The sequence below is a fragment of the Typha latifolia genome, chromosome 6 (genome assembly GCF_019914945.1).
Source record: "Typha latifolia isolate L0001 chromosome 6, TyphaL0001v2, whole genome shotgun sequence".
Taxonomy (NCBI): Eukaryota; Viridiplantae; Streptophyta; class Magnoliopsida; order Poales; family Typhaceae; genus Typha; species Typha latifolia.
The window spans coordinates 13,130,255-13,146,976 of NC_133091.1; the positions used below are offsets into that span (position 1 = coordinate 13,130,255).

A 16,722-nucleotide genomic window follows, 5' to 3' on the forward strand; every position below is an offset into this window, starting at 1 on the left:
TACGTGATTTCGATCCAAAAGGAAGTTTAAAAAAAGCATCTTAGAACCCTATACATCAGAAGCCACGCGTCCGATTATACACGTGTTAGTAAGCTAATGGTAGATATAGCTGATTCGTGTAATCTCTTTTTTCTCTACGAGTGGTATTATACGAAGCGGTGGGTGGTATCCGAAACCGGAGGCACGAATGCTCGGTTTGACCTGTTTACGGATTGGCGCAAAACTTTAGGATCGATTTGAAAATAACATGACACGTGTCACATTTAGCTTTTGTTTATCTTAGATATTTTAGATCTGACAGCAATTGCAAATTTTCCTTTGCAATAGGGAGAGTAGCGAGTAAGATATTTGTACGAGCTCGCTGATTCAGGTGATACTATGCACCGGTTTATGATACCGGAGTACCGGACAATAGAATATTGCTACATGTGGACCTCGAGATTCGTGCTTTGGCCCAATAGGCGGCCCATATGCAAGGATAACGGGCAATAGCATGGGCTAATTTCCCCGAGAAGAAGCAAGCTGGTTAATAAGATCCAGTGCGTTGGTAGTAGCACGAGTAGCGTTCACCACCTTCTTCCTCACAACTCCCACCTCCCTCCTCCCTTTGCATCCCTCCAGCCCATCGAGGCAAGTGACCTGGTTCGTTAACGCAGCACTGACCCACGCCTCCACGTTGCTCATCTGCCATCTAAACGTCTCCTCCTCCAACCTCGTCAACTCCTCAACGCTGTCTCGGAGTTCGCCGACCGCCTCCTCGAAGCAATCCTCGCAATCCGCAACCGCTTGCCGCCCTACGCCGCCCTCGTCTTTCGCCAACGACGTCGTCATGTACTCGTGCACTCGCTTTGCCTCCTTTAGCGTGGCTCGTACTGCAGCGCACGCTATTTCGATCGATGTAGAGTTTACTACTTGAGATGAGATGATGGATGACGAGAGGAAGAGGACAAGGAGGAGGAGGAGTTTTGGAGTAGCCATGAATGGTTGATCAGAGAGGAGTATATATATATAGTTGGGGGTTATAGAAGCTTTACAGGCGAGGAGGAGATGAGTGTAATAAAGGGGGAGGAGGGGTTCATGTGAAGAGTTTAGCTTGCGAATGGTTAGCTGTCACAAACCTTAAAGCATTTGATGTTGGTGGGATTTGTTAGGTTATGGACTTAAATGCAGTTACTTTTCTAATTTGTATATGGAGTGGTGGTTGTTTTACTCTTCATAGTCTTTTTTTTTGTGTGGTAATTTTTAAAATATTATATTTATCCATAAATTATATATCACTTATTCATGGTTTATAATTAATATCACAGTTACTATTTATATGGTATTACTAATATAATGGATACCGTACCTTTATTCTTATTTTTTTTTATATATAAAAGTTGGAATTAGGGATATGAACTTACGTTTTATAGTGTAGTCAAACACAAAAACCGTAGTTTTAAATTCACAAGAAGCAGTGGATAGACAAAAGAAAAGAAAGAATTAAAAGGAGGGAAATCGGTGCCGACTTCACTTCGGCGACGAGTGCTGATTGGTGCCGACTTCTCTCATTCCAACCCTAAAAACCCGAAGGAACAAAACCCTTAAAACTTTCGTTCTACTTTCCCACCTTTCCGGTCTCCTCCTCCTCCTCCTCCTCCTCTCCGATCGAATCCATCGACGCATCAATGGCGCGCTTCAAGAATGTAAGATCTCGATCTCTTCCTCCTCTTCCTTTCCCCCAGATCTTTACTCCTCGTGCTGAGAATTTTGTATCCGTGCTCTCAATGAAGAAGAGAAATGCTAGAGCAAAGCCGCCGGTAGTAAAGAAGCAGCCGAGCGTTGATCAGGTTTCCGGAGATAAGATCCCGAAGAGCTTCGTCTTCGCCAGAGGGAAGCTTCCGGGCCCGCTGAAGCAGCTTGAGTTGGATCTTCGCAGAATGATGCTGCCTTACACAGCTCTTAAGTTAAAGGTACTGGCTTTTTCTTAAAGTAAATAGTCTACTATGTTGTTTTTGGGCTTCGTTGTGATGGATTTGTTTTTGTAGAGATATTTGAGGAAGTAATTTGTTTGTCGGACTGTGTTGAGAGGGAAACATTTTAGAATTGTTTGTGAGGCAAAACTAAAGGACCGGAAGATTAATACTATGCGTTTTTCACTATATATGAAAGGACTTCTCTCATGGAATTAGCTGCAGTACTAATCAAGACGACATTACACAGCATGAAAAGAGAAGTTCTTTAATGGAATTAATCCCAATACTAGTATCGAATTGTTTTTCCCCCCTAAATCTGCTCTAGTTTGTTTCTTTTGCAATTCTAGGGAAGCCAAAATTTTTGATTGATGTGTTTGCTTCAATCTAACAGGAGAAGAAGCGAAACAATCTCAAGGACTTTTTGAATGTCGCAGGGCCTATGGGTGTCACTCATTTTCTAATATTATCGTATCCTAAGAGTGTTCCCCATTTACGTGTTGCAAGGACACCACAAGGCCCGACCCTGACCTTTCATATACATGAGTATGCATTGGCATCTGATATTGCTCGATCCCAGTCACGTCCGAGGTGTCCTCCAGAGATTTTCAAAAACTCGCCCTTGGTATGTTTTATGGTTGAGCATGTGAAACTTTAGACCATTATATTATGCTGCTAACTTGGTGCTTTGGTTTCTTGTATATATCTAATGGATTTCTTTTAAACAGAAACAATATTGTCTATTTTACATGTTCCTTCAGATTTTTTAATTATTCAACATCCAATTCATCTCTGGCAGATTGTACTTTCTGGCTTTGGGGGTGGAGGTCAACACTTGAAGCTTGCGACTATTATGTTCCAGAACATATTTCCAGCTATTGATATAAATACTGTATGTGTTTGAGCAATATCTTCCATATTTCTTTTTAATACTCAACAACTGTTGAAAGATGTCCTTTTCTCATGGCAGGTCAAACTTGCATCTTGTCAAAGGCTAGTACTATTAAATTACAACTCTGAAGAGAAGCTTATTGATTTTCGACATTACTCCATCAGGCTTCAACCAGTAGGTGTCTCCCGGAAGATTAGAAAGTTGGTGCAGAATCATCAAGTACCAGACTTGAGGAACCTCCAAGACGTCAGTGACTTTGTCACCAAGTAAGAGCTGATTATTTAATTTTTCTTTATTAATATCAAATATGGTTTTCTGGTCAAAAGATGGTGAAGTAAAAAAATGTCTTGTATGTTCTTGATTGGCCAATTTCAGTTCTTATATAGTTATATCCTTACATTATACAACATAGGAACCAAATGCAAGTTGTTCTGATGAGAATGTCTAGTGTTCCGTTTGTCTTGTCATTGGTTCACACTATATGGACCATTTTATTGTTGTAATGTTGCAGCAAGATTACCATGCAAGTACACATCAGCGGCTGCTTTACTAAGGTGTTATAATCCTTAAATCACCTGAACCTTGATCCCTTATTATGAAAGAAAAAGAACTTTGTTATTATTGCAACGGAAGTTGCACCTCCATTACTTCTTTTTTTCAATTAGCAATTTGTATGTAATGAAACTAGATTTGGGTGGACTCAGAGATTAACTGGATACCTTGGGATATTATTCCTCATAATTGAGTTTGCATAGTTTTTGTCAGTTTCATTCAAAACAAATGACCGATTTTCCAAAAATTCAAAAAGGAAAATACAGTATCTATAATACTGCATGTTGTATTGTGGTTGGCTATGTAGATAATAGTGATGTTCATCATAACTTTTTAAATGTTTGTCTGCTTATGAGGATGATAGTACCAGGAGAGGATATCAACATTTCAAATTACATGTGGTTGTGTAGTTATACGTACACACAACCTATTTGCTAATCAAATTGTATTTTTTTTTACTCTGAAGAGCTGGTTATGGGTCGGAAAGTGAACCAGATGATGAAGCTGCGACTGTAAGTCTCGCTAGTGATCTGGATAAGATAAACCGTGCGTCAACAAAAAGTGCTGTCAAACTTCAGGAGATTGGACCTAGGATGACTCTGCGCTTGGTTAAGGTTGAAGAAGGCTTATGCTCTGGAGCTGTCATTTTCACTGAATTTGGTAAGCATGCTAGTAGTACTGTTTAATTAATATCATTTAATGTACTGATGCGCTTCAACTTTTGTTCCTTCCTACTTCATTGATATCACTTGTAGAATTCTTTCTATTATTGTGACTATAGCATTAAAGTTCTTGTGGACTTCTTTTTTAGGGTATATATGTAGTATCTTTTGTGATAGCACTTTATTTGACAAACACCCTTGGACTAAATTTAAGATGAATGAGGAAAAGGATCTATAGAGCCAATTCCCAAATAGTTCAGTATAAGATTTGGTTGCTGTTGTTTCTGTAGGTGCCATTTTTTTAATGGTTACAACATATGCATTATGCTGTCAAAAGAAATCCACTTATAAATACTCTATCCTGAAGGTAAGCTGTGTGATCCCTATACTTTAAATATTTACAAGGGTAGAGATACTGTTTTACTTATCCACGTGAGAGTGTTTTATCCTTGCTTTCATTTCAAGGGCTATGAGTGTTTGCCTTTGATTGTGCACTTGTACAAAATGAGCAGCATAGCAATGGTGAATCTGTGTTATCTTTTTAACATTGTTCTAGATATCGTAGCTTGAAAGACTTGAGCATCCTTAAGCATATATTTGGTAAACCCAACCAATTGCCTTGCTTAAAGTCCTTTTTGAAGCTGTGTTGAGGAACATGTACTGGTTGAACCTGGATGAATGATTGTTTATTACTATTTCTACACTCCACCTTCCGAAAATTGGTGGATGTAACCTGCAGGATACATGTGTTAATGTAACAGAGGTACCATTTATTACTATACTATGTTATTCAGTTTCCTTTTGCAGTATGATATCTGTTGAAACATCAAATACAATTTCCATTTGGGTCATTTTTTAGCATCCTCCTGTAGTGTTGCCTAACTGGTTCTTCTTCCTTACTTTGAAGGAAAAGAAATCACTGAAGCTACTTCAGCAGGGGATGAAGAAGATTAATTGATTAATCAGCTCCCCCTTTTCAGACTAACAAGCATGAAGGGGTAGCTGAAGCATAATACCACTGCATGATAAGATGGGAGAAGGCATCTATCGGAAGGATTAGCGATAAAGAAAAAGAAAGAGATGCCTTTCATAATTTTTGATTTATATGGCTTATAGAAGAAGACTACTTGGTGGTCCTCTGCTCGAGCTATCTAAGCTAAATCAATTACACTTAGGAAAGCCAGATACTTTTGAGTGGTTTTGTAAAGCTAGTGCCTCATTTTCAGGATTTGCTGAAATGTAATACATTGGCATTCTTTATCTTCCATTTTTTTAAGTACTTATCCTCTACTAGCATACTTCCCGCAAGATCAATTCATAGTTTTCAAATCTACTTTCCTTTGTCGGATTGAAAAAAAAAGGCTTATATTTATCATGTCGTCACCAGATCACCTAGAATTTTAGTTGTATTGCACAAAACCTCCCTTTTGATACACTGAAATCAACTCCTTCAATTTAGCCGAGTGCAGACCAAATCCATCTTTCTGGTAAAGGAAGGCCACCTGACGAAGTATAAGACGTTGTCAGCCATGCCAATATCAGCGCCGACTTTGATTCAGTGATGGCTAGGGTAAACGCCCATCTCCTCCTCAACCCCGAGCCAATCTCCGATGCTTCTTGTACCGGTGATTTCTTTCTTCTATAATCTCATGATCTATTTGAATTATATCTACGCTTACATTTAATTTCTTGCATTTAATGTCAACAAAGTTAGAACTTAGAACATAAGATTCCTAAGAAGTGAGAACTGAGAAAAGTTCAGCCAATTTGAAGCCTTGAAGTTTCAACTTGATACACCTTTAGAAAAATGGTGGCAAAGGAACATATACATTATTTTCAAGAACATTGCATTCTGTACAATGATACCAAAGTACAATACAACTTTTTTCCTTGTTGTAGCTCAGGGGTTATTCTAAGCTGAGCTTAAAAGTGAGAAAACTTACAAATATTCTATCTTTTGTACGTTCTTTCTGCCTAACAGTTGTGGATCATTTACAAAGTCTAGTTCTCGTGGTTTATTGCATGTCTTTACAGAGGAATCCAGGCCTGCCATTTGTTATAGTGGTTAGAATTAGCGAAGGAATGAAAAATGTGGAGTGATTTGTTATTACAATGCTACATGATCTAGTTTACGCACCTTGACCAACCCAGATTCAGTACCGCAAAATATAATATCATTTGCTGCTAGGAGGCTTGTAACCTTGCTGCCTGCCGATAATCTCCCTACCTTCTGCTGCTTTTCTCTCAACCAGATCTATAGGGAAAAAAAATCAACAGATTGAAGTCAATATATTTATGCATAAAACTGTACATAACAAAATTTCAAGTGATTTGAAGTCTTTAAAGTTACCTGAATTATACTTGGAGTTCTGTTGCACTTCAAGTATATAAAGTCCTCCACCACCGTCATTGCCTGCACATTTGTGCCTCTTGGCATTGCGATTGTAATTGAAGGTCCTTGCCTTTTTCTCCAGTCCTGAATTTTCCTTATCAATTTAGACACTAACAAATTGTAGTTAACCTTTTTTTTTGTCTGGGCATGTGAAGCTTAAGATATACCTTTGAACTAGATCCTTCAACAGCAGAACCTGCACAGTAGACCCAATCCTTGTGAACCATAATCGAATTTATCGACTGCTTCTGCATCCAACTCCTTGTGGCTGCCTTAATCTCTGTCTTCGTGCCGTCTATTACATCTACCTCCTGAAGGAATTCTCAGTTTTTGTCAAAAAAAAGAAGGAATTCTCAGAGAACAATTTCAACATGATTGTAGTAATAACCATTTTTGGGCAAGCTGGAGGTGAGACAATGTGAAGTGTGGAAACTAACCTGTACACTGGAATCTGTGCAACCAAGGTAAAATTTCCCTTTGTCCACAGATAGGCACTTAATATGTTTACTCTTGCAAATACGTTGAATGTTTCTTGATGAATGAGACACCTGAAAAAATGTTTATGGCATGGTGTCATGTCTTATTTCATGATCTTAATTGTCAGAGTTTTTGTAAAAGAACATCGACAAGAGTTAGTTTTATGTTTCTAAAGGCTGATCAATGATAGGTTGCACATGGACAAGAGATGTCTTTGAAGTTCTTTTTTAATAGTACCCTAAAGCTTGAACCTTTGGAATCTAGGATTTAATAACTTAATAATTTCATACTTGAAATTGTGTCAAGAATAGTACTTGGTTCTTAGTTCTTACTGTCAATGCTCGGTTTTTCATTATTGCAATGATTTTGTCACCACAAGTGCCTAATTTTTGAACTGGCTCCTTCATCTGTATCTCTTCAATGCACTCTAGTTTCTTTTGTGCCATCTTCCAGACCTGCAAAATAGACTGTATATTATTACTTCTCTAAATTCCAATTCTTAGGCTGGCAATACATTTGGTAGTATTTTTACCCGGATAGTTTTGTCTGATGATCCACTTAGAAGGTTGTCCCCTGGTTCAAAAAGTGCAAAGCAAGTAATAGCCCTTTTGTGCCCTTTGACTTCCCTTGCAAGCATGGCTCTTTGCCCTTTAATATCCCATGCCTAAATAGAAACATCTGAGGATCAAAACATTTGTTCTTTGGAATATTTCATTTTCGGATCTGAGACATATCATGGCAGATGGAGTATTCTTATTTTGTATTTACATGCAATAGTAGCACTTGATGCAGGGGACGAGAAGTGCATTCTTTGGGTCAAATTCTTGCATAAATATTTCTTATCTTGGAAGGTTTGATTATTGATATCTGTTTGGTGCTTTGCATAAATATTTCTTAGCAGTTAGATTGTCTCTGCTACTAATCACATAATATGATCAAAATAAGTACGATGGTAAGATATATGTGAGCTTTAGCATGATTGGAAATTATTTTCTATATAAGAAAATATCTTAAACATATGCTTGCCTTAATTGTTCCATCTGCATAACCAGCATAAAGCTCTCCTTTATAGAAGGTAATAGCAGTTGCAGCTCCATTGCCAGATTGACCGACTTCCAGAATTTGTGTATGTACACAGGAGACACGCTGCGTATACCATTAATTAGATGACCTGAATTAGGGGGTCTGTGATTTTTCATTGGAACTGATAAAAAAAAATTGCCACGTGATTGAACAAGAATCGTTCATCAGTAAAATTTGCTGGTACTAATTTTAGTAGATGTGTAATAATGCTTCGAAAGTTCATCTTAAAAATTTAAAATACATGAATATGATGAACATTTCCAGGAGTTGATGCTCCCTTCGAGACAGATCTTACAGAGAATTGGAAAAGACAGTATCCTGCTGGTGCTTGTAAAGAAACTAAATACCATGATATCAAAGCCATGATTCTTTGAGTATTTATATAATGTTTATGAATATGACACATAATCAAAAGTTTGAAAAGCAAACAGGTACTGATAGAACTACATAGCCTGATTATTCTATTATATTCTTATTTAGGGGCTAAAAATGCTTAGAGCTGCTTAGATTGTCTCCTTATTTTACTAACTTTGGACACTGCCAGTAGCTGGTTATCAGTTAGTTGATGATTGTGCTATCCTTTAACAAGTAAATAGTTAAAAGTAGATACTTTTGGCCACAAATATTTCAAGATTTAGTGATAGGGAAATTGTTTGATTTCTAAGAGTGGAAATAATTTCCTATAATTGGTCCAAATCATTATTTAACATTTACGCAACCATATATAGTGATTATTGATTCTTAGTAAATTCCAAATGATTAAAATAGATCTTCAAGTACTTATTCTTCTTTGCATTTTGTCAACAGAAAAAAAAATGTAGCAATTCTTCTTATTTTCAATTATGTGATCAAGAATCTCAAGTTTAAGATTAATCTGTGGATAGTAAGATCTCTAGTGAATGTAAAATAGATATGCTTGTTGGAATTTTGGAATCTAGCAACAGCCAATTAGGATAAGCATACAAGAAATATCTAACCCAATGGTCTTTAGCATGTTCATTAGCTTTTCTTGGATCAGGAAATCAGGAATGAATGGTTTTCTTAGCAAAGAAAACCAAAGAAAGTGCTAATCAGCAGCACATTAAGCCCAACAGAGATGCTGTCTATTCAATAGTTCATTCTTAATAAAGAGAAGCTTTTAGCTGAACTCACCGGCTTAGTATGAAGGAAATAATCTGTTACTTTAAGTAGTTCCTCAGCCATCCATGTGATAGCTGAAAGGCGTCTCAGAGATTCTCGTAAACCATCTGAAAAGCTCATTAACTTCTGCTTGCCTGCATATTGAAAAGGAAAATAGCCGAAGGCCATTAAATGACATGGAAGAAGCAGAACTTCTATACATTCTTACTTGATGAAACTCCAAGGGTGTCAGTCAGCTGACCCTAACTTATCTGGAGCTATTCTCTTATAGTTAAAGTTATCTGACTAGCCAGAGAATTTAGCAAAAGTTGATTAAAGAAATGGAGATAATATTCAATGTGGCAGTTGATGACTTCTCTTTTTGAGAAATTCAAAGGGGGAAGAAGATTCAAAAAGAAAATTTGCCTTTTAGATTTTGCCGTTCCAGTGAAATAACCTTTGAGAGAAAGGGAACTAGAGTTCCATCTGAGATGTGCTACAGCCCTATATACTTTAGTGTTATGTCTGGCATAATGATCTAGCATTTCTATCTTCTAAGGCTTCAGCTGATATGTTTCTTCCCTTATCTACTAATCATTAATCTTTAGGATATCTGCAGTACCTCTACCACAAGTGAAATTGTACACACAAAGGCATGCCAGAATCCTCTCGTCAAGTTGTGATCCTGGATGGAGAAAGCGTGCTATGTCACTTAGTAAAATCTCAGCAGCAGAATGTCTTAGGCTATTTAAACCCATCACAGCCATCTCATTTCCAAGCCATGCAATACAGATGAGGCAGTCACGTGAAACACTCTTATTCTTGCTTTGAATTCCCTTCACCAAAGCATGAAAGACAGGACTCCCAATTTTGATGATGCGTCTTGCAGTTTTAGAACTCCATTTGTTTGTTTCAGAATCCTGCATGATTAGTTTCTTTTGCATTACTTTTACTTGTTTATTCTATTTAAAGTTAAGCAATCAAGGAACGAAATATTGAGTTTAAATCTAGTAGATTGTGCTTGATTGTTACCTGAAGGCAAGGATCAAGCCACTCAACATTTCTGATCATATTTCTATGAGATATTGATGTTAAACCTGTTTTCTTAACCAGAAAGGCAGCTGTATACGATTCTCCCATCCAAGAATAAGTTCCCCCAAGATTGGAAAGAATGAATGCACCTAGTGCCTGTATGCTGCAATTTTCTTCAGATGCTACTGATTCCAATAGGACTTCAATTGCCTCTTCTCTAAATAGGCTTTTGCCATTTGAATTTTCCTGTAAATTCATATGTGCCAGCAATGTCAGATGTACTTCTAACAGTGTTCTAATCACGTAGCATAATATCTTTCTTTCAACCATAGAGTCAGAATTTCAATATGATTGGATATTGACATGGGATAATTTTGATAATAAACCATAGCCGTGACAAGCTTCTGAATTGGTTTATCAACTTGTATTATATATTACTTTTAAGTAACAAAAATTGAACTGCCCTTCAGGAAACTATACCAGCATGTCCAACTGGAGCAGAAGACTTGCTGCCAAAAGTCGATGCTCAGCATCTGCTTGCTGAATGCAGGCTGTCAGTGTATGCATAACGCTTATGCTTCCTTGCTTTCTTATCTGATGTAGGAGATGAATGGCTGAGGACCTGAAGCATGAGTGCTAAAATTGAGCAGGTATGATTGTCATAAAGAAGCACCACCAATCTGAGACATGATTGTAGGCATATGATCTACTTCATATTGCTATTGCCATTGGTGGGACTGGAAAAAGAAATTATTTATTCAAACCATAGATACTTATCAAGTATCAAGTATCAAGTTTCTATGTTCCTTGGTGGTTTTATGGTGGATCGCTGCTATTTTGGTTTCTTCTAAAATGTTACATATAAAAGTAAGTCTCTTTCATCTGCAGGGCTATGCTTAGTAAAACTTTAATGCTAGACTTGAATTTTTTTCAAAATAGTGACGAAATGAAATCCTATTTTTTTTCATATCAGCAAAGAATTATCGAATAAAATAAGTAAAAAAAAAAAAGTCTTTCGGCGAGCATTTTACATTCCTTTACATGTTTACTAGTTTAATATTTGAAAACAAAACTATTTTATAATTATCTATATGGTTTTGTGCTGTTCTTTGCTCCAACTATCTCATGTTTTTAGGTGACAAAAAAGTGTATCCCCTCTTTTTTAAAAGAAAATAAAAAATGAACAATTTACTTAGATAGGTTGTACTCTCAGCAAAGTATAATGGCACAACCCGTTGATAGAATTACTAATTAAGGCTTATGACATTTGATAAGTAGGACACTAGGACATAAAATTATTGGATTACGTAAAAATGGCATTTAAAAAACTGTACATCATACCTGGGCATGCGAAGAATCTCATGGAAATATTCAAGTGCAGCGAACTTGGCACATCTCTTGTTACTTCTCAGAAGATGGAGAAATGGATCCACTGGAGTAACTTGTGATAAAAACTTTCTGCAATTTCCATTGAGCCGCATGCACCTAACTAGAATAGCTGCCAAGGCCACACCTTCTTCCAAGTTCTTGTTCATTGCAATGTTTACAAGTTTAGAGAGAATTTGGGGAGAGCTAATTGCTGCCAAATGCATATTGTTTGTTACATAATCAAATGCTGTTACTAGAACTTCAATCATCGCTATTGATGCAGATGTAGGTGTTAATGGTAATGATATTGCTCCCTTCTGATCAGTTGAGTTGCAAGCAACCTCCAGTAGTGCTGGTAGCAGTTCTAAACTTTTCATCTCTGAAGGTGAAGGATCTAGCAAATAGATAAGGATGGCAGCTTCATGCACATTTCTTTTGAGTGCACCGGCCAAACCATATAGATGTAAATCCTTTCTTTTGATATCTTCTAAAATAGTTCTATCTTCTGATATCAGAAGCAGTAATGTAGACACAGATGCTCTTATAACTTTCTCTGTTTTGGAGGTCGAAATTTTGTCTAACAATTGATCAAGGATATCTTGTTTCACGAAGCTGTATTTCACCTCTGTTCTGTCATTTAGCAACTCCCATGTAGTTGTTGTAACTTCAAAGCCAGCATCTTCGCATTTTCCTGGATGTTCCGGAAAGCAAAGAGTTGATACTGCTTTTCCAAATCTTTCCAGAAGTTCAATTTGACTATCTTTTCCAAAATTTGAACTTCTATCACTCCAGTCCTTTTCACTATTTGAAAATTTTATTATTTTTCTTGCAAAACTTCCGCGAGAAATTATTTCTGAGAAGTTATACTTTTTGAGAAATTTCGATGAAAAACTGCTAAAGCATCTTAAGTCATGCCTTGGTGAACTTTCTGGGGGTCTCTCATCTTTGAGATAATGCTTGGAGGAAGGGTATTGCTCTCCATCTATAAAATCTAAGATTGAATACCTAAAATTGTTAAGTGAGCCATGTGATCTGCTAGATGACATATGGGTTCCATTCGCTTCACAGGCATCCACATGAACTAGATGAGATTCAGGAGGAGATGCGGATCTGCAATCAGGTGTACACAAGGTTAGACTGTTCCTAGATTCCAGTTACTTGAATGTTGGTAGAGAAATCCAATAGCATAATAGCTTAAGCTCAGAATTGGCTACGTTTAGAAGTATGTAAGTATTTATAGCTTTCATGTTGTACCTGTCATTAAGTTTAGATGATATAATAACCTTTGCTGAACTTTCTTCATTGTGTATCCTTACCTGGTTCAAGGAAAGTAAAACCATTAGAGTGGTTTAGATGACTGCTTCTATAGTTTCCTCCACTTCCTCTTATATTTCAGATTAGGTTCCACTTTAGAGATTGAGGAAGCAAAGTATGTTGTTTTGCATGGTAAGGTAAGTCGGCACTGAGTCTGGAATTCAGCAGGCCGCATACATAGTATTACTTCGATTTTTCATGCAATTTAGATTTCTTATAGACAAAATCATAAGATTGCAAACATGTTTATTACACCTATTAAGATTAGTTCCATGGATTAAATTAGGATCAACTAAAGCATAAGAAAATTATATGTGCTTAGTTCCCATCAGTTTCCACCTTTGTTGTTTTCAACTCCCCCATGAGCTGACCAACATTATGCAGGAAAGGGTTTACAATGAATGTCAGTTGAAAAAGAAATACCTATCTTATCAGCACACAGTTATACGCATGCAAAAAAGGATTTTTCTCCAAAGGGTGTGTTTCAATATTCAGAGGTCTGAATAATCATATTGCTTTCGTAAAAAATGGATACCTGCCAGGGTTTCTGTGTTACCTCTGAATCGCTTTCTTCCATAGAACCAACATGTGAATAGCAGGAAACTGGTGAATCAGATTGGGACTCTTCAAGCATATCTTGGAGACATCGTATGTCGAAAATGGCCTTGTTTTCTTCTGGAAAATCTTCATCCAAAATTTTAAGAAGAGATTGTTCAGTTTTTAGAGGAGCGACACCTTCACTTCCCTCTAAGTTGGATGTGGATGCTTTACTCTTTTCTTCTATTCTTCTCTCGTTGCCAACTGAACAGGTTATTCTATCCTGCATAAATATGAAACATATGATGCAAGTCATAAGATTGAAGATTCTCTCAACAATTCTGGATAAATTTTAACACAGAGACTAGCTCGCTATGTTCTATAAAACAGCAGAACACTGGCTATTTCTACTTGTCAGTTGTCACTATATAAATTGGTGTCACTTATCCATTTTTTTGGTTTCATGGACAATTGTTCAGATTTTGACAATGAACTTGTGGCGACAATGATTCAGAATTTCATGAGTAAAACATCCGGTACTTACAGGCTGAAAATGTGATGAGCCAGATAAGAGAGAGTTCCCAACTCCAGATTCTGTAATGTGTTTAAACCTGTTCATGGACCGCGATCAAATGTGAGATAATAAAAAAGTTCATGGAGAACAAGCTATTTTAAGTCATATTTCAGTGATTTTCCAAGTAATGTCTATGCGCTGTGCTGATTATGTCAGAGCAACTATTCTAACAATGCAACTTTGCTTGATGGTAATTGGGCTAATTGGGCTGCTTATTGACTGTAATCCAAGCAAAGTGTGTTAATTGGGGGGGTTCTGGTGATATAAGAATCTTAACACTGTGGCATGCTTTAATATTTTGGCAGTTTCAGAAACATAAAGAACTTTAAAATAAAAGGAATCTTTCTTTGAACTTTTCTGCTTGGCAGGTAGAAAGCTAACAGGTAGGTAGGTGGTGTCATTTTCACTGTAATTCTAATCTTCTGCAACTAATCTATGTTGCTTCTGATTTGGTTCTAATCTTACTAGTTATGAATTAATTATGAGATGAATAAATTTAGGTATTATGCTTATGCCTACCTACCTACCTATTTACCTAAATCTCAGTCTCAAATATAAGAATTTACTTACAGATGATTGCATGATTCGGTATCAGAATTATGGAGGAAGCTGCAATCTTTATTCCATGGAGGAGTTTCACCATATGAGACTACCTGGTAATACATCAACCAGGCCTTGTACCTCAACCCCTTCTTCTTTGCCTCTCCTTCCATCGCTTCCTCGTTTCCTCTGCTTCTCGGAGAGCCGAAGAGTCTCTCCATTAACTCCGGCGCGAGCTCTCCTCGGACCAGACGGGGAAAGATTGAAGCCGACTGCAGGAAATGCATCGTCATCTGCCATTGATCTCCTCGCAGCTTCCTAACCAGCGCGAGGTAGAAGTAGGAGCAGCAAACGATGTACCGGTTCGCGATCCCGGCGGTGCTCCCGTCTTCCTCCAGCATCGCCGGCATCTGCAGCATCTTCTCCGAGTTGACGAGGCGGGAGGTCCGGTCCTCCTCGGAATCGGACTCGATCGCAGCCTCGATGCTCTCGACGCCCCAGTACAGGTTGGACAGCACCGACTGCTCGGAGAATTCGAAGAAGCCGTGGTTCGACGCAGCGAGATCTGCGCGGCATTTGAGGTGGAGGGATCTTCGCGCAACCGGGTCGGCGAGGAGGCGGTGGATGTGGTGGTTTACGATCGAGACGAGCGCGCGGATGGCGTCGAGGCCTAGTCTTTGGTCGAGGCAGGAGGATGGTGGAGAGGTGGAGACGAGAGCCATGATGAGGATGCAATCGAGAGAGAATGGAAGTTAGGGAGATCAAAGAGGAGATAAGGGGAATGGGAAGGGGAAGAGGAAGAGGAAGAGGAAGAGGAAGAGGAAGAGAGGAGAAAAAGGACATGGGATGGAACGTTCGCTCGTGAGTGTAGCGGGGGAAAAGAACAAGAAAGGGTGAGGGTCCATCTCCATGGCTACGCGACTACAAGACGAATAATGTGACCGTTGCTAACCTTTGCCTTCTTCCCGCCACAACAAGGAAACATGGCAAACATGCATCACCAAAACATCCCCCTCCTCAATAATAATAATAATAATAATAATAATAATAATAACAATATTCTCAACACTAATATTATTCCACATAAATTAGAGTTATGTGGTCAAGATTTCTAGATCCAAAGCATAATGGGAGCAAATTGTACTTTATCCTATGTTTTTTTTTATTTTGAAAAAAAAAATCAAATTAATATTTTATATATGTGTGTGTTAATTGTTATTTGAAAAATAAAAAAAACAGTTACGTTTGAAACTTAGCCTCGCATTGGGAAGAGCAAAGAGGAAGAAGGCAATTACTTTACCAGTTCATGACAGGCTAATATTTGGGCATAGCATTTAAGAGTTTTTTTTCCAAATTTTTTTACTGGTCTGGGTACATTTCAAAACTTATATATATACAAAGCACTCAAAATATTTGCCAAATTTGACGAGAAATTTTTTTCCATATAAATTACTTCTCCAATCAACGATTTCTATAGAAACTATTTAATCAAAAAATAATTCTATATGAAAGAAAAAATTGAGTATGATTTAAAATTTCTATATAAACTGCTGACTCAGTATTTATAAATGTGACCGACAGCAATTTTAAAACATATCTAATTTTCATGTATAAATTTTAATGATTACTAGACTCATAAAAAATTGAAGGCAGACTTAGATTAGTCAAAAACTCTTAACTTTTTGTGGCCTTTTTAATGATGGGACAATGTACTAGTTTACAAGGTGATCTTTTAATGAACTGTTTCTTCCACATAATAGTTCCTTCCCAAATTTTTTTACTGGTCTCGTACATTTCAAAACTTATATATATATAAAGAGACTCATGAAATTTTCCTAATTACTCAAAATATTTGTCAAAATTTTCAAGAATTTTTTTTTCATATAAATTAGTTTTCTAATCAACGATTTCTATGGAAATCGCTAAACCGATTAATAATTTTATATGATAGAAAAAAATTTCAGACTTGGTAACTTTTTGAGTATGATTTAAAATTTTCATATATACTCAGTATTTAAAAATATGAGACAACAATTTTAAAACATACCTAATTTTATATATAAGAGTACTAGACTCTTAAAAAAATTTAAGGCAGAGACATAGGTTAGTCAAAAAAAAATACTCTTGTAGCCTTTAGAATGATGGGGCAATGCACTAGTTTAGAAGGCGATCTTTTAACGAACTGTTTCTTCTACATTCTTCCCACTTTTTTTATATTCAATTTAAGG

General features: G+C 37.1%; 3 protein-coding genes across 5 annotated transcripts; 1 reads left to right on the forward strand and 2 right to left on the reverse strand.

Moving 5' to 3' along the window:
- Positions 1-498: 498 nt before the first annotated feature.
- On the reverse strand, positions 499-831 carry LOC140791187 (pectinesterase inhibitor 9-like). The gene has a single exon (XM_073141600.1). The coding sequence runs from the start codon at positions 829-831 to the stop codon at positions 499-501; it is 333 nt and encodes a 110-aa protein (XP_072997701.1).
- Positions 832-1,516: 685 nt separating this feature from the next.
- LOC140790601 (peter Pan-like protein) lies at positions 1,517-5,334 on the forward strand. Its single transcript, XM_073140740.1, has 7 exons — positions 1,517-1,685; positions 1,773-1,952; positions 2,347-2,577; positions 2,752-2,844; positions 2,923-3,110; positions 3,863-4,056; positions 4,966-5,334. The coding sequence occupies exons 1-7, from the start codon at positions 1,668-1,670 to the stop codon at positions 5,010-5,012; spliced, it is 951 nt and encodes a 316-aa protein (XP_072996841.1). The 5' UTR covers positions 1,517-1,667; the 3' UTR covers positions 5,013-5,334.
- A 490-nt stretch (positions 5,335-5,824) lies between these two features.
- LOC140790599 (putative E3 ubiquitin-protein ligase LIN-1) lies at positions 5,825-15,351 on the reverse strand. Of its 3 annotated transcripts, none has more exons than XM_073140739.1 (17): positions 14,525-15,351; positions 13,925-13,991; positions 13,400-13,663; positions 12,784-12,845; positions 11,503-12,639; positions 10,642-10,783; positions 10,162-10,407; positions 9,752-10,049; positions 9,163-9,284; positions 7,954-8,073; positions 7,460-7,591; positions 7,242-7,382; positions 6,888-6,998; positions 6,618-6,761; positions 6,409-6,534; positions 6,196-6,312; positions 5,825-6,104 (listed from the first exon to the last, which is right to left on the reverse strand). In XM_073140739.1, exons 1-17 carry the CDS (start codon positions 15,214-15,216, stop codon positions 6,087-6,089), a joined length of 3,939 nt encoding a protein of 1,312 aa, XP_072996840.1. In that variant the 5' UTR covers positions 15,217-15,351; the 3' UTR covers positions 5,825-6,086. The 3 variants fall into 3 exon arrangements, with proteins under 3 accessions (XP_072996840.1, XP_072996839.1, XP_072996838.1); XM_073140738.1 differs by having other exon boundaries at positions 7,260-7,382; positions 13,379-13,663; XM_073140737.1 differs by having other exon boundaries at positions 13,379-13,663.
- Between the last annotated feature and the right edge of the window lie 1,371 nt (positions 15,352-16,722).

Excerpts from the sequence above, each read along its gene's own strand:
- LOC140791187 (XM_073141600.1), bottom strand. The coding sequence starts at position 831 with ATGACGACGTCGTTGGCGAAAGACGAGGGCGGCGTAGGGCGGCAAGCG.
- LOC140790599 (XM_073140737.1), bottom strand. The coding sequence starts at position 15,216 with ATGGCTCTCGTCTCCACCTCTCCACCATCCTCCTGCCTCGACCAAAGA. Across the intron at positions 9,285-9,751 it reads CAATTTCACTTGTGGTAGAG|GCAAGCAGAAGTTAATGAGC; the intron begins GTACTGCAGATA and ends TTCAATATGCAG. Across the intron at positions 6,535-6,617 it reads TTGAAGGATCTAGTTCAAAG|GACTGGAGAAAAAGGCAAGG; the intron begins GTATATCTTAAG and ends AGGAAAATTCAG.
- LOC140790601 (XM_073140740.1), top strand. Across the intron at positions 2,578-2,751 it reads TTTTCAAAAACTCGCCCTTG|ATTGTACTTTCTGGCTTTGG; the intron begins GTATGTTTTATG and ends CATCTCTGGCAG. Across the intron at positions 2,845-2,922 it reads CAGCTATTGATATAAATACT|GTCAAACTTGCATCTTGTCA; the intron begins GTATGTGTTTGA and ends TTCTCATGGCAG.